The 16,033-nt window shown below is 45.9% G+C and overlaps 4 protein-coding genes across 4 annotated transcripts; 2 read left to right on the top strand and 2 right to left on the bottom strand.

Moving 5' to 3' along the window:
• Positions 1–358: 358 nt before the first annotated feature.
• Positions 359–1,408, top strand: PCYB_133330 (ribosomal protein L7a; the record flags this gene model as incomplete). The annotated part of the gene is made up of 3 exons (XM_004224358.1): positions 359–370; positions 424–735; positions 872–1,408. 3 exons carry the CDS (start codon positions 359–361, stop codon positions 1,406–1,408), a joined length of 861 nt encoding a protein of 286 aa, XP_004224406.1.
• A 5,389-nt stretch (positions 1,409–6,797) lies between these two features.
• On the bottom strand, positions 6,798–8,108 carry PCYB_133320 (enoyl-CoA hydratase/isomerase family protein; the record flags this gene model as incomplete). Its single annotated transcript, XM_004224357.1, has 2 exons — positions 6,798–6,962; positions 7,110–8,108. The coding sequence occupies 2 exons, from the start codon at positions 8,106–8,108 to the stop codon at positions 6,798–6,800; spliced, it is 1,164 nt and encodes a 387-aa protein (XP_004224405.1).
• A 1,230-nt stretch (positions 8,109–9,338) lies between these two features.
• Positions 9,339–10,666, bottom strand: PCYB_133310 (hypothetical protein; the record flags this gene model as incomplete). The annotated part of the gene is made up of 5 exons (XM_004224356.1): positions 9,339–9,575; positions 9,654–9,731; positions 9,790–9,864; positions 10,013–10,108; positions 10,376–10,666. Coding segments are annotated over 5 exons (777 nt in total), but the record flags the coding sequence as incomplete, so codon positions are not given.
• A 1,921-nt stretch (positions 10,667–12,587) lies between these two features.
• Positions 12,588–15,686, top strand: PCYB_133300 (DNA-directed DNA polymerase; the record flags this gene model as incomplete). The annotated part of the gene is made up of 1 exon (XM_004224355.1): positions 12,588–15,686. The coding sequence occupies one exon, from the start codon at positions 12,588–12,590 to the stop codon at positions 15,684–15,686; it is 3,099 nt and encodes a 1,032-aa protein (XP_004224403.1).
• Between the last annotated feature and the right edge of the window lie 347 nt (positions 15,687–16,033).

Genomic DNA, 16,033 nt, shown 5'->3' with positions numbered 1-16,033 from the left:
GGGAAGATCGGTTGATTTACCGTTGCACGCCAGTAGTAACACATTGTATCCTATATACAGTTTGGCCTTACCTACATCATTACGTTTTGTCAATCGAAGAGGAACGAAACATTCCCGCCCCCCGTAGCTGCGTGAAGATTTACTCACACAATGGTAAGCATACCTGAAAATATGTGTTGTTAAGAGGAGAATCGAATCTCGTCGTTATCTGCGCGGTGACAAAAAAAAGGGGGAAGAAAAGCGAGTTGCTTGACTTGAACTGAGCGGCTTGATTTGGTGAAACGAATTTAGGCACATTCAGCTGGTGGTAGTGGGTGCCTCGCTGAATGTGCCTCTTCACGAGTGCGTCCCCTTTATTATGTTCCACATTGTTTTCCGCTCCACTTCACGCTGTTCCTTTTTTTTTTTTTCCCCCCTTCGAAGGCGAAAGATAAAAAGCAAACTAAGAAACCCTCGAAGAAAACACCAGCGCCCTGCCCGCTGAGCAACAAAAAAACTGTGAAGAAGGATATAAAGAAGGAAAGGAAAAAGGGAATTCGAAGCAACCCACTCATTTTCGAGAAAAAAAAGAAGAGTAACATAATCGGTGTGGGTGTTCGTGCCAAGAGGGACCTATCCAAGTATGTCAAATGGCCCAGGTACATTCGTATCCAGAGGAAGAAGAAAATTCTTTTGGAGAGGCTGAAGGTCCCCCCTGCCATTAACCAGTTTAACCACACGCTGTCGAAGAGCCAGGTAGGGCACACTAGACCTCTCAGCAGAGGAGAGAAGCGAGCTAATACTACTTCTTCTCTCATCCCGTTTGTTTTGCTTCTCCCCACGGACACACATACATTTTGCTGTACTCTTCGTATTACTTCCCCCCACGCAGACGCAAGATTTGGTGAACTTCCTCAAGGCGTACAAACCAGAGTCGAAGGCGGAAAAGAAAAAGAGACTTCTGAACAAAGCCAAGGACGCATTGAACAAGGTAGCGTCCAGAGACAAAAAACCAATGATGATAAAGTACGGAATTAACCACATCACGAAGTTAGTGGAAAGAAAGAAGGCCAACCTTGTGGTGATTGCCAACGATGTCTCCCCAATCGAATTGGTACTCTTCCTTCCCACCTTATGTCGACTGAAGGATATTCCCTACTGCATTGTGAAGGACAAAGCCACATTGGGAAGACTTGTTCATAAAAAAACCGCCACAGCCATTTGTGTACAGAATGTGTTAAAAGAGGACCAAGAAAAATTGGACTACTTTGCAAAAATGTGCAGAGAGAATTTCAACGACAATGTGGACATTAGGAGAAAATGGGGAGGCCAGAAAATGAGCGCCAAGTCCATGATGCTGAAGAAGCTCAAGGATGAGGCGAGGAAGATTGAGGAGGCCAAGAAGAAGGAAATCTCCGCCAAGCTGTAAGGTAAGGAAAGGCAGAGGTGGAACGGGAGAGTTGGAACGGGAGAGTTGGAACGGGAGAGTTGGAACGGGAGAGTTGGAACGGGAGAGTTGGAACGGGAGAGTTGGAACGGGAGAGGTGGAACGGGAGGGGTGGAACAGGAGAGGATGTGCTTGCTCGTAATGCAACACTTTTGTTGTGCTTCCCCCCCGCGCATTTCCGCAAATATGTTCATCCCGCTTGGCGGTGCGCTTTGTACGCATGTATGTATATATGTATGTACACCTGTTACGTGAATTATATTTGGGGAAAGGGGGAAAAAAAAAAAAAAAATGCCCCTTTTGGCGGCCCCCCGAGTAACTGCCCATCCCTGCTGGTTTAGCCACAGTGGACACATTCGACTCAAAAATGTCGTGTCAACTGCTAGAAATCAGCGAAAATAATTTCATAATTTTAGGAACCATTGAAAGAATTGATTAATTTTTTTTAGTGGGCCGTATTTATGAGCACAATTTGTTTTGCATGCTATGGAAGTTATTACCCCCCTTCCCCGTGTGCATATACTCTTTATAAAAAAAAAAAAAAAACACTCACGTTGTACTGTACGTGTGCAAATGTGCATAGGTGCAAAAACCAACGTGTGTACTATTTTTTACATGCCGAAAAAAAAAGGCGCCATTGAGAATAATTATCATGATGAAAAATTTCAGGAAGTGCCGTCTGAGTATACATGTTGACGATAATAAAAACCTATCTGAACATAATTATTTTCAATGCGCTTGGAGAGAGTTGCTGGCAATTTTTCGCCGTCATGATTTTGTTTCCCCTTCCTTTTTTTTTTCGTGGCGTTTTATTTTGTGTCACTTTGTTCGTTCACTACAGGTAAGCAACGGAAGAGCGCTGACGCGCTGATGCGCTGATACGCCGATAAACGACAGAACGAGAGGGGATTGAGAGAGGAGCGCACACGTCAGAACGGACACCTTAGAATGCACACATCAGAACGGACACGTCAGAACGAACACATCAGAACACCGATCACACGCATACTTACACAAACGGTGTATCCCCGTTTGGTTTAAGTGGGACCGCTCGAGTAAGGAATAAAATTCCCCCCCCCCTTTCCGCTATGCTGATCCTTTTTGGTTGACTAGCTAAAAAACCGTGTGCAGATTTTTTTTTTTTTTTTTCACAACCGTTTGGCAATTTTTTACCTGAACAGTCAGGTAAAATTGGGGTTGTCCTCCCAAACGGTAGGGGAAAAAAAGGAAAAAAAAGGTGGCCAAAAAAGGTGGCCAAAAAAGGTGGCCAAAAAAGGAAAAAAAAGGTGGCCAAAAAAGGAAAACAAAACAGTGGAGCCTTAAGACAAGTTCAAATGAATCCGCAGAGTCAAACGCGAACACCCGGTTCGGAGGAACGTCTGTATAGGTTCCCCGACGCGCCTGGGCGTGTATAGCTGGGTGGTGACGAATTGCTTCGCGTTCGTGTTCTCCTTCACTTCTCTTTCCCCTCCCCCCGCGTTTTCTTTTCCACTTTTCTACTACCTTATTTTATCGTATCGTATCATATAGCATCCTTTCCTTTCTCTTTCTTTCTTTTCTTTTTTTTTTTTTTTTTTAACTTATAAGAATTTTTTCACCAATCCCCATTCGGGGTTAACATATGTGCTACACATACACAAGTTGTGCATGCGGGTGATATTGCGACTTGGCTGAACTGTCCATTTTTATGGGAGTTGCCTAGGCACCGTTCATTTTCCGATTTTTGAGAAGCATTTTTATTGTTAAAGGAGTTGTGCCTCTTTATGACGCAACGATAAAAAAAAAAAAAACCTTTGAAATGAAGCAAAACCGACCTGCCCGTTTTTTATGTGAGCAAATGGGAGATATCCGCGTTGTTGGTCACTCGGATGACTGTCCCCTCGCAGCGACGGGAGCACAAAAGAGCGAAACGAATCGAAACGGGTAATTGAACGAACCGTGAAGGGGCCTGATCGTGCTGGTCACAAAATAAGCGCTTAGGTATACCATACGGGTAACCCCCCCTCCCCCTGTGGTAATTAAACAGAAGGCCTCAAGCCTGTTTTCCAGCGGGTTAGGGGCATATCAAAATGGTGAGGTTTGTTCAGATCAGCGGATAAGGGGAACCGCCCTCCGTTACAAGAAAAGAAAAAAAAAATCAAGTAGCCAAGTAACCAAGTAGCCAAGTAACCAAGTAGCCAAGTAACCACGTAGCCAAGCAACCAAGCAACCAAGTGACCAACTAGCGAATTAACCAACTAGCCACTTATTTTAACAAAGTGAAATATGAACCAACCCTTACATGGATAAAAATCATATGCAACAATTCAACTATTTGGGCGGGGAAAAAGCCCTGCAGCCACGCTTTGGAGTATGCTCCCCCTCCTGCCTGCATGCATCATGCATTTAGTGAGTTAGCCATGTGGACTCTACCCCCTTCGACGTAGCCTTTTCACTTTTAAATGACCAATCGGAGAGGTACATCTGATGCGTTTAAAAAACTAACCACGAATATTTTTTTCCACTCCAATGGACCATAAAAAAAGAGGGAGGTTGTGCTGCTATTGTTATTCATTTTGCACAAGCGTGCAGGGGGTCGCCGGGTGGGTGGCGCCGCATCCTTTTTACCCCCCTCCCCTTTTCCCTGCACTAGTGGGATAACATAGAGGAGGGCGGTTAAAAGAAATAAAAAAAAAAAAAAAAAAAAAAGCGAAACTGCGTGGAGAGTTCATAATTTATGTTTCTTTATTTTTGCAAAAATTGAATCGCCCCGATTGTTGCGTATGCGTGTATGAGTATGCGACAGGTCACATTTATTGCGACGGAGTGCCTCGCTGAGAGGAGGAAATGAAATATATTTGCTTTGCTTCACTTTGCTTGCTTCAATTTGCTTGCTTCAATTTGTTTGCTTCACTTTTTTTTGTTTCACTTTTTTTTGTTTCACTTTGCTTGCTTCCCCCTTTTTTGCATTGTGAACGTGAAGCTCTGCGCAGGAGAAGCGTCAGCCCAGGGCGACTTCGCCATTCATTGGATTGGTCAACCCAACCCAGCCGCTTATTGCTTGCTGTTTATTGCATACTGCTTACTGCTTATTGCGTGTTGCTTTTTTTTTTTTTCCATCTTGGATGAAGTGATGCGCGTCGTACGGACGTAGAGGTAGACTGTACTACCGAAGCGGCTCGCTTCCTTCCCTGCTGCGCACAAGTGAGAGGAGTTTGTTTTGAGTTCCTCCCGTTTGTTGTACCCACTGTAGTAGTAGCAGTAGTAGAGTGCAGCCCCATATGAATGCTCAACCGTGATGTAGACCCTTTTCGTCGCCCTCCATTTTACATGAAGATCGATCGTACGGGTTATTACGTCATCCCGTTGAGAGTGTTGTAAATTCTGTAAACGAAAAGAAAAAGGCCCATGGCAGCATTTGATCAAAGATGATGCCAGGGTTCTAATTTGAAAAAAAAAAAAAAAAAAAAAAAAAAAGGATGATAAGAAACCTTTCATTTATATCAAAGCCTTTCGGGTCTGAAGTGTTAAATAATGATGATTAGGATTCACTGATTTTTTTTTTTTTTTTTTTTTTTTTTTTTCTTACGAATGAGAGTTGCATAGTGTGTGATTTCCTTCTTGATTAGAAGAGTTATGCTGAGGCTTTATCTAGAGTGACCCACCGAGTCAAGGAGAGATAGCGATATCTATCAGCTATGTGAACTTGCGTGGGGGTACTTTGGCGCACCTACCCTGTTGGGGTGGTGTGTGTCCACCACAGTTTTTTTTTTACCAAACGAATTGAAGATGTTGTAGTTAGAGGGTGGTGGTGGAGTGTGAGCAGTTACGCGTGGCCCATTCATCCATACAAAGGTACAAAGTTGCTTGTACGGATGGGTATCGACCACGGCTAGGGGTGTCACTACGGATGCCGCTACGTCGTCGCTACGGATGCTACTGCCCCTCCTCGCCCCTGTGCGCAAGACCTTTTTTGAGTTCAGCTATGGCTACGTAAGCATAGCTGAAATAACTTCTTGCAAGAATGAGCAGTTGTTGATTATCCAGCTTGAAATTGGCCCACATATGTAAAGCTAATTTCTCGTTTTTTGATCACACAAAAAAAAAGAAGAAAAAAAGGGGTGTTGATGTAGCCCCTTTGATGCATATTTAATAAACGAATCTCCCCCCCCCTCCCTCGGAGGTGGTACTCCCTCGGTGGAGCTACACTCTCCCAGGAACACTTCTACCGCTTTCCTTTTTTTTTGTGATGACTTGAATACACTTGGTCTGTGTTTCTGAAATAACATTAAGATGAAAATTTTTGCTTTACTGAGAAAAAAGGGAAAACGGTTAGAGAGAAAAGAGGGGTGGGGTGCTCGACGAGGTGTACAGGTGAGGGGCGCATCGAGGTGTACAGGTGAGGGGCAAGGGGAATACCTTAAGCAAGAGGAGTGCCCTACCACCATGTGAGAATTCCGCAAAAGGGAAAAAAGAATAAACCAATAAATGGCAAGGGAGACCAAGTGGGTTGCCCGAGCTACAAAAGTGACGGAGTATTTTACCAAACGAAAATGCAGCCACGCAGGTGTCGTGTCGTTGTAGAGCAGCCGAATCGCCGCGGAGTGATGACGCCTCCGCTGCGTGAAGGCTTTTATATCTAACCACTGAGCCAGTTATGAAATCACCCCCTTGCGGCGGAAAAGCGGAGACGGACGATGCCACATCCCAGTGAGCAAAAATATCCACCTTCCATCCGTGCCGAGTATGTATAACACACATATCCCGGCTAAGGGTATAAAAAAAAAAAAAAACTATATCAAAATCCCACGTGTATTATCGTTTTACTTTACGAGTTATTCGTGAGTAAGAGGCGAATTAATAATATTCGTGCTTCATGGGGTATGGACAATCGGAGAGTGCCATCAGTGGCAGAAGGCAGGTAACTCTCTCCCATCTATCGCTACTACAAGTGTGCCATTTAGACAAACCAATTTCTATCGCGTAGACGAAACACGCATGTAAATATATCCCTAGCGGGCAGGATCTTTTCAACACAATGAAAACGATCATAATCAGTCTAGGTAATAAAAAATAAAAAAAAAAATAAAAAAAAAAAACGTTAAAGTAAATAGAATTGTTCATGCTTTTACAACGACTTTTTTNTTTTTAAACATAAAAAAATAAAAAGAAGAAATTGGAGGGGTGCACACGAGGCGGCCGAGTAGTGGTATTTTTTTTTTTTTTTTTGGAGAGTAGGGATAGACGAGATGGGCGAAATTTGTTTGCTCCTCTTAGGGGCTCACTGCATATGCTCGATTGGGTGAGCGTATGATGGTGGACACGCACACGGACTGCACACTGCACACTGCGGAATGCGCACTCCACACTGCGACATGTCTTCTGTCGCCTGCTAGGTGGGCACTGCGGGCGCGCCGCTAGCTCTCCGCTTCAAGTAGGCGAGAATCTCTCCCCTCTGAGGAGCGTTCATGTTGCGCTCAAAGACAGCCCTGTCGTGATCCAAATACAAGTTTGGCTCGGCGAGCGACATGCCCTCCATGATGCTCATTTTGATACTCTGTAGAGAGTTGGTAGGAATGAATAAAAATTGAAAAGCAAAAAAAAGGGAGAAAACAAAACAGCTGTCCTTTGTTTGGCCATGAAATAATTCATTAGAAAAAATATCCTGAAAAAAAGATACAACATTTTTTTGTATAATCTCCACCTTCTGCTTTTTTGTCAAACTCGTATCAAAGTGAACACAACAGTTGTCAATAAAAAAGTCCTCATTTTTATTCATACATATATCTATTAGGTTAATCCTCAACGCATCCTTGGCACTTATCATGTCTCCCGTAAGTAGGAGATACTTTGCATAACTCATTGGAATGGCTCGAAATAATTTTTGAGTACTTCCTCCGTAGGGAAATAATCCCAGATGTGCCTTATTAAAACCGAAGGTACTTCCTTCACATGACAATTTGAAATCCGTGGAGATCATGAGATCCATTGCGCTGTTGTAGCACTGACCGTTGATGCTGCTGATTGTGATTAGGGGCAGATGCTGGATGGTGTTGCATAGGTAGCGGAATGAATTGGCTAGTTGCACGTTCAGCTGCTCGTCGTTCTTCAGGAAGGAGTTATAGTCGGGGGTGCTAGCGGGGGGGGCAGCGGTGGGGTTCGCGGTGGTGCTAGAGGTGATACCCGCGGTGGTGCTAGAGGTGGTACCCGCGGTGGTGCTAGCACTGATGGCAGCCGCACCACCCTCCGACTGCCCACTCCCCCAGCTAAAGATGAGCACCTTCAATCTGTTGTCCAAGTAAGGAATCCTGTTTCGCAAATTTTTCACCAAGTAGCTTTCTCTCCGTGGAAATTCTTTTATGTAAAAAGCGTTCGTCTCTTCATTCGATATGACATTGGTGATATGCTCGATGACATTTTTCAGCTCTTCCAGAAAATCTCCAAAAATATTTTTTTTACCATTAATGCTATTTCTAAAGGTTACTATACCAACGCTCATTGATTCATCTCGGTAGAAATCCACATACTTGTGGTGACTAAAGTGTTGATTGCTTGTCTCCTTCGTGGGTACGTCTTGCGATTGGTTGGTACTGCTTTTGTGCCGTCTGGAAAGAGAAGCTAACTTGGGGAGACCTCCTCTAAAGACGGCATGCGCCGTCCTGCTGCTCAGCAGCTTCGAAAAGGGGCTCCTCCGCGTGAGCATTGCGCTGGGCAGACAACGCTGGGGAGGGGGGAAGCAATGGAAGTAATCGAACTACCCAGCTGAACGGCAGTCACGCTGGGAAGCAGTAAGGGAGGCAGAACCACCCTTTGAAGCAGAACCGCCCTTCGAGGCAGAACCACCCTTAGAAGCAGAACCACCCTTCTAGCTTGCAAAAAAAAATAAGGGAAAAAACCGGGAGAAGTGCCACGAAATCGTACGAGGTGGGAATGGGAAGCCTCGAGAGCAATTTGAACAATTGCCAAGTTGCGGAGAATTCAACTTTGTCAAAAAGTCAAACGCGCGGCGGAACCACTGGGTTGAAAAAGCGGGTCCGGAATAAAAACACACAAAAAAAGGGAAAAAAAAAAAATAATAAAATGAGGAAACGTAAAATGGAGCAAATGAAGCAAGTGGAGCAAATGAACTCGTCCCATAATAAGCACGAGTGACGGCGGGGGAAGCCCAGCCCGCGACCCGCAGCCCACGTTCTCGCCGCAAAGCAGGCGTGTGTACTGTACACGCGAGTATACGTGTGTGTATTGCCACTTCAACCCACATGGTGCCAAGCACAAACGTCGTACTGCGGCAGCAAAGAAGCATGCGAGCCGCATAGCGGACATACACCGTTTCGACAAATAAAATAAAATAATATTAACTTAACTCGAGTCCGAGTCACTCCTGAGCTTGGATTCTTCGGCCACCTTCTGCCAGCGCTGCACGAGCTTCATCTGAGCGTGTGGGTGTGTAGGGGGGGGAAAAGGCTGGCGCTATGGGGCAGAAATGATAAGAGTGCACACGAGGGGTTATGCGACCCTCCGCTTGCGTAATTCGTCGTGGATACCCAAAGAGCAGTGCCCCCCGGTCAGCATCCAACGGTCAGCATCGAAAGAACAGCGTCCGACCAGTCGCACACACCACTCTCGTGAAGTACCTTTTTTTTGTGGAAGAAATTCGAATGCACCATTATCTGCTCATTTCGGTTTCTCCGTCGGGTGTTGCTTCCCCCCGAGTTGGCTGTGTGCGCTGAGGGGGAGTAGAGGAGCGGCGTGGGTGAGAAGCGGCGTGGATGAGAAGCGGCATGGATGAGAAGCGGCGTGGATGAGAAGCGGCGCAGTTGAGGGGCCGCACAGTTGAGGAGCCGCGCAGCTGAGAAGCCGCGCTATGGGGCAGACTCCCCCACGAAGTACACCCCATAAAAATGCAGAGCGATACGACAGCCCCTTCCCTACCTGAACATTTCGACTCCCCTGATTTGTCATTTCGAGAGAAGGCAGCATTGGGTAGTGTCCCCCCTTCTGTGGCAGCTTCTCCGGCGTCTCGCTCCATAGAAGATACCACAGCTAAGTTCATCTTAGAAGGTTCGTCATGTGGATTATTTTCGGGACCCTCCTTTGATGTATTTTCCCGACACATCGTCGTGCAGTTCTTCTCCTTCTCCCTCTCTTCTAGTTCACGCGCCAGTTGGTTCTAACAGCAAAAAAAAAAAAGTACCAAAAAGTGACAAAAATGACAAAAATGACAGAAAGAGGCAAAACGTGACAAAACGTGACAAAACGTGACAAAAAGTGACATAACGCAACCGCGACAGTGGTGGAGCGTGTCTGCTGCCTTCCCATGCTGCGCCTGGGGGAGGAAAAAAAAAAAAAAGTCACACAGAAACACTCATAGCAGTGCCTATTACCACCGTGTCCGCGTGTATCTGACTTATCCTTTTGGAAAAATAATCTGCACTTATTTCGTTCCTTCGGAAGTCATCCTGCAGGGGGGAGGAGGGGGAGAAAGGGAACGGTGCGGTTGGTCCTATGTTGACTTTCTCATGCGCAGGTGTGTACACATGGATAAAGATATGCTGATCGTATCGTCCTCATCCAATAATTTCATTCCGTTCCATTTTGCAAAAGTACGATTCGTATGTCCAGAGCCTTCTCCATGGTTAGTACGAAATCCTTGTTCTGGATTTTCTCAAAATTCTCGCTAATCATTAGCAGCAGTTTTTTGGCCTATGCGGGATGGTAAGTAATGATGCGGCGGAGTGAAGTACACAGATGGGGGCATTCAACTAGCATAGAGACAGTCTCATGTGAAGCAAAAGGCAGCCACGTCAAGAATCACGTCTGCTTTACTTCTTGTGGCATTGAGGCCACTTCCCCCCTCGTGGTATTCAGACCACTTCCCCCCTCGTGGTATTCAGACCACTTCCCCCCTCGTGGTATTCAGACCACTTCCCCCCTCGTGGTATTCAGACCACTTCCCCTCTTGTGCCTTACGTCTCCCACAGCTGGAGAGGTCTCCTTCAAGCCTAATTCCCAAAAAATTAGGTCCTTCAAAATTTCGTCCTGCTCCTTGGAGGGGATGTTCTCCCCCTGGGATGGAACCTCACCTAGTTGTCCCTTCCCCCTGTCTGAAATTTCTTCTCTACGTTGACTCTCCTTGGCATATTCGTCAAGTGTGTAATTAATAAAATTAACTTCCTCGAGGAATAGCTTTATTTTCTCGTGAATTGCTGAGTTGCTATTTTTTTTTTTTTTCTCGATTAGCTCTCTGCACGTGTTACTCATCAATTCTTCGCACTCGTTAAATTTTTTCTTCACCTCTCCTTTGTTAACAAGGTCTTCTATTTCGTTTAAGAAGGTTCGCATTTCTACGACGGGTAGTGCGCATGTGTTTGGGGGGGGAGCGTGTGTGTGGTGGGTGGGAGAGAAAAGCGAAAAGGCGGGAAAAAAAAGCAGAAAAAATGGCAGAAAAAAAAAGCGAAAAGGCGGGAAAAAAAAGCAGAAAAAATGGCAGAAAAAAAAAGCGAAAAGGCAGCAGAAAAAATACAAAAAAAAACTGCAAAAATATTCGTAGCCAGGAGGTACACCCCTTTTGTGGCCAAATTGAATCCTTCGCGCGCAAGTCGCTGTGCACGCATTTGAAGGTGGTGGTGGGAGGTCGCAGGACTGTTCGTTGTCTACACGTGCGCAACATACTCATGCGAGGCAACGTCTGTGACGAGTTGTCTTCTGCACACGGCGGGATGTTTCATTTTGTTTGCTCTGCTTGGCTTTCTCATTTTGTTATTTTTTAATTTCTTTTTATTTTATTTTATTTTTTACTTTTTTCTCTATTCTGTGCCCCTTAACCCCCGCTTTGCGATAAACACCCTTACGAGGCGCAGTTCGAAGGGGGTCCTCCCTCCTTCAGGATTTACAAGGTCAACGATCCGCATTGTCTACTGCGCTTTGTAAGGAGACATGTCGACTTGGTACGCACACACCAAGGGGAGTCGGGAACATGCTAAAGTGGTGTTTCAACAGTTTAGGCATACATATTCGTTCGCCCATCAGTATGCCTACACGTGCACATGTGTACATATATGCGCTTGTACACGTGCGCCTGTTTTTAAATTGTAACCTTTTTCATTCGCATGTTCATTTCGTGCCTTGTCCATGCTTGCACAACTGGTGTGTGTGTGTGTGTTTTTTTTTTTTTTTTTTTGCTAGCTTTTTTATTCAACTAGCCAAAATAAAAAAAATAAAAAAAAAATATACATGTATATGTATGCCCTGTTCAGAACATTTTGGACTTGTTAATTTTGTTAAGTGTGACAGTTCTCCAACGGGTAGACCATCCGTTGTTCCCTGTTCAATCTATCTAAGAGTTATCATCCCGATCTGGTTGAACAGAGCATACGGTCGAACGTGGCACGTTCACATCACGCAGTGTTCGCGTTTTTCCCTGTTCGGGCGGGAATGAACAGGCAAGGTGGCACAGCCAAATGGGGGGCCGGGGGAAAATAATATAATGAGTGATAAGATGAAGTGGAACAGCGAAGACGCAGCAAAGTGATGAAATGTGAAGCGAAAAATAGCGCGAAAAATAATCCGCAAAATGAGCCGCAAAGAAAACCGCAAGGAAAACCGCAAAGTAAACCGCAAAGTAAACCGCAAAGTAAACCGTAAAATAAAGCGAAAAACAGAGCGAAAAATAAAACGCAAACAAATCAGAAACGCAATAGTAGTCACCTTCACCCGCGCGCCATTCACGAGAACGAGAAGTATTGGCAACTTTCGCCTCCTTTGCATAGTTATACAAATGTACAGCACGAACGGGTAAATATTTTTTTAACGGCGCCAAGTGACCTAATCGGATTTGCAATCCAGTCGAGTCGCTTCGGCTCGCCACGGCGCGAAAGGGCCAGCCGCGCAAATGAGCAAAGGGGCAAAAGGGCAAAGGGCAAAGGGGCAAAAGGGCAAAGGGGCAAAAGGCCGAATAGACGAATAGACGAATAACCGAATAGCCGAATAGCCGAATAGCCGAATGACCAACTGGCCAACTGACCGAGCGCACAAGTCAAATTCGCCGAGGTAGGTACGTGGCGGCATATATAAACCTATGCACACACCGCGTAGATACACACCGCGTAGATGCACACGCGTGTAGCGGCACATCCGAGCAGCCAAGCCACCCTGAACACCCACGGTCGCACACCTGCGCTAAATGAACGTGAATTGGATCACACACCTCGAAAATCTGCTCGACAAAAAAAGAAGCCGAGGGAGAAGCCGAGAAAGAAGCGACCACGCGAAAGCGATTAAGACAGAAAGGAAGGCGCACAACCATAGTAGCCACCAGGAGTGTAGTAGTGCCCCCTTGAGTAAGCAACATGTGGAAGGAGACCATTTGGGGAGCACCCCGGAGTGCGACTACCAACAGTTGCACGCGTACCGCATAGAGAAAGCCATCATAGAAAACTACAAAAAGGAACAGATAAAGGAGTTATATCCGTGGCAGGTAGAATGTCTAAGTCAGCTGAAAACGGTTAGGTGGGAGGAAGGGGAAAGCTTCCTTTTCGTGGCTCCAACGTCAGGTGGTAAAACCCTCGTGGCTGAAATTTTTGCCTTTGAGCAGATGGACAAGACGGAAAAGACCTTTTTTTTATTTCCCCTAAATTCGCTAATAAATGAAAAGATGAGCTATTTGAAGAAGCTGTGCAGGGGGACGAACATCAAGGTGGGTAGTGAGTTGGCAGAAAATGACATCGTGTTGTGTACCTACGAAAAAATGAACAATTATTTGAACAGGAATAAGTTGGAGCGGGAAGAGGAGGGCATGGACGTGGGCGTGGGTATCAACGCTGGCACCGGCATGGGCATGAACGCTGGCGCCGGCATGGGTATCAACGCTGGCGCCGGCATGAACGCCGGCATGGGCGTGGGCTGCTGGCCGCCCCAAGGAAGCAGCGCCAACCCAGGGGGACACGCCTGCCACAACTTCATCGTGGTGATCGACGAGTTCCACCTGATCAGCGAAAAGGGAAGAGGAATCTACATCGAAAATATCATTTCCAAAATCATGTTCCTCAACAAAAAGCAAGCTAAGATAAAGATCATATGCATGAGTGGTACCCTAAATAATTTCCCTACCTTAAAAAAATGGATGAATGCTAAAATATATATCTCTCCGTATACACGTCCCCAAGAGATAAAGGAGCATTACATTTGTAACTGTGGTGTGTATCGAAAGGAGAAGGAAGGATGCCCCTTTTCCTACCTCTGTAATGTGTATGATTTTTATCGATCATGTTCGGACAGACATGGTGAAGAAGGAGCTAGACGATGCCTCTACAATGCTACAAGTGTTAACACTTTGAAGAAGTGCAACCTGAGTGAAGAAATTAACATATTTCATGAGAATACAAAAAATAACATTACTCAATTTTTGAAGATGAGGAACCCTTCTGTGAACAACAGCCTCGTGCATTCACTCCTCTGCTTCTCAGTACACAGTCGAGTGAATAATTTAAACACCCTTATCTTTTGCTCGACGAAAAAAAATTGCGAAGTGTATGTGAGTTTGATTAATCAGTATTTGAGTGCATTTCCTGTTGGGGACACCTCGGAGGAAGTGAAGCTCAGGAGGGATAAACTGAATGAGAGCATACGTCAGCTGGATGGCTACGCACACAGTACCATGAGCAAGTTAGTGTCTAACGGGATCTGCTACTACTACAGTGACATCACGAACTCGGTTAAACGGCTAATCGAGGTGGCGTACAAGGAGAAGACGCTCTTTTTGCTCACATGCACATCGACTCTCTCCGTTGGACTGAACCTGCTCGTGGATCGAGTTTTAATATCATCTCCCTTCATCGCCCAGAACTTCCTAAGTGTCACACAGTATAGGCAGATGATTGGCAGGGCGGCGAGGCAGAAGAAGGGAGACTCCTTTTTGCTCGTGGAGAAGAAACATGAAAAAAAGATGCTTCAGATATTTCAGGAGAATTGTACGAACATTACGAGCACCATGAGTGATGGGGGTTCTCTGGAGGAGATGGAAAAATACTTAATTGAGTTTCTCTGCCTGATGGATGCGCAGCCTGTGTCTGTGCGCGACGTGGTTGCGATGCTGTCTTTCTCGCTCTGCTTCGCGGAGGTGGCGCTATCGGGGGGGGCTCTATCGGGGGAGGCGCTATCGGGGGAGGCGCTCTCGAGAGAATCACTTTCTAGGGCATCGCTCTCCAGGGCATCGCTCTCCAGGGCATCGCTCTCCAGGGCATCGCTCTCCAGGGCATCGCTCTCCAGGGCATCGCTCTCCAGGGCATCGCTCTCCAGGGAATCGCTCTCCAGGGAATCGCTCTCCAGGGAATCGCTCTCCAGGGAATCGCTTTCTAGGACGCCTCCCCCCCAGCGCGAACCACCCAGGTGCCCCCTCGAAGTGGACGAAGAGAACTTCACCCCCAGTGAACGAATCTTTTACGAAGCAAAGAAGGAGCAAATACACGCCGTCCTAAATGTACTAATCCAGCACAAGTGTGTTCAGGTGGAGAGTAACCGAAGAACCCTCCGCCTCACGAACTTCTGCAGATCCTTATGTGTCAGTAACTTCACTGTATCCATCGGATCTGAGTTGTTATCCGAAGTAAGAAGCTACGACAAGTTGTACCTCTTCAACTACAGCTTTCACCTCTGTTATATATGCTCAGCACATAATTTGAATATCGCCTCCTTTTCCTACTACCTCCCCTTCCTCAAAAATTTAATCGCCATGATCTGCTCGGATAATTACACAAAGCATGTCATTTTTCACGTTTTAAAATTCGATAGTGATATTATTAACATGCTATCTTTGAGAAATCAGAATAATTGTTTTTGGAAAAAGAAGAAGAGATTTTTTTCTGATGATAAAGTGGAGAGGAAACACAACAAGCTGTATCTTTCCATTCTTCTCTTTCTGTATTTGAAGGGGACAACCTGTTCCGTTCTCTGCTCTCTTTTTAAGATAACAGAGGATGTATTTCAATCTGTCTTGCAACACACGTATATGCATGTTCATATTTTGATTTCCTTTTTTGACCGACTGGATGAGTGGATCATCTCGAGTTTGCTGAGGAAGTTCCTCCTGAACTTCAAGTCCTGTAGAGTCTCTTCGGAGGACGCAGGGCGTGCGAAGGGGTCCAGGGGGCGCAGAGCCATCCACGCGGGGAGATTCAGATGGGGCAAGCGCAAGAACGACGCGGGGGAGGGGTTCAAGATGAGCGGTCCATTTGAGAGGTTCAAGATGAGCGGTCCATTTGAGCGGTTCGGTAGAGCGGTCTAGTTGAGCGGTCTAGTTAAGCGGCCCAGTTGAGCGGTCTAGTTGAGCGGCCCAGTTGAGTGACCCCCCTGAGCAACATGCTTAGGGCCCTCCTCCCTGCACCGCCATCCGATCGGCATGGCAAGACGGTCCAAGATGATCCAAGATGATCCAAGATGGTCCAAAGTGCGGGTGACCCTTTCGGGGCATTGTTTAATTTTTTTTTTTTTTTTGCGTACACCCCGAATGGTGTCTGTCTCTTCAGGCCCCGTCTGGCACTTTTCTAATTTTCGAATTTTCTAGCTTTCTAATTTTCTAGCTTTTTCTAGCTTTCTAGCTTTTTCTAGCTTTCTAGCTTTTTCTAGCTTTCT

This window comes from Plasmodium cynomolgi, chromosome 13 (genome assembly GCF_000321355.1).
Source record: "Plasmodium cynomolgi strain B DNA, chromosome 13, whole genome shotgun sequence".
NCBI lineage: Eukaryota > Apicomplexa > Aconoidasida > Haemosporida > Plasmodiidae > Plasmodium > Plasmodium cynomolgi.
The sequence above is the reverse complement of the archived record's forward strand: the minus strand, read 5'-3'. Positions and strand labels throughout refer to the sequence as shown.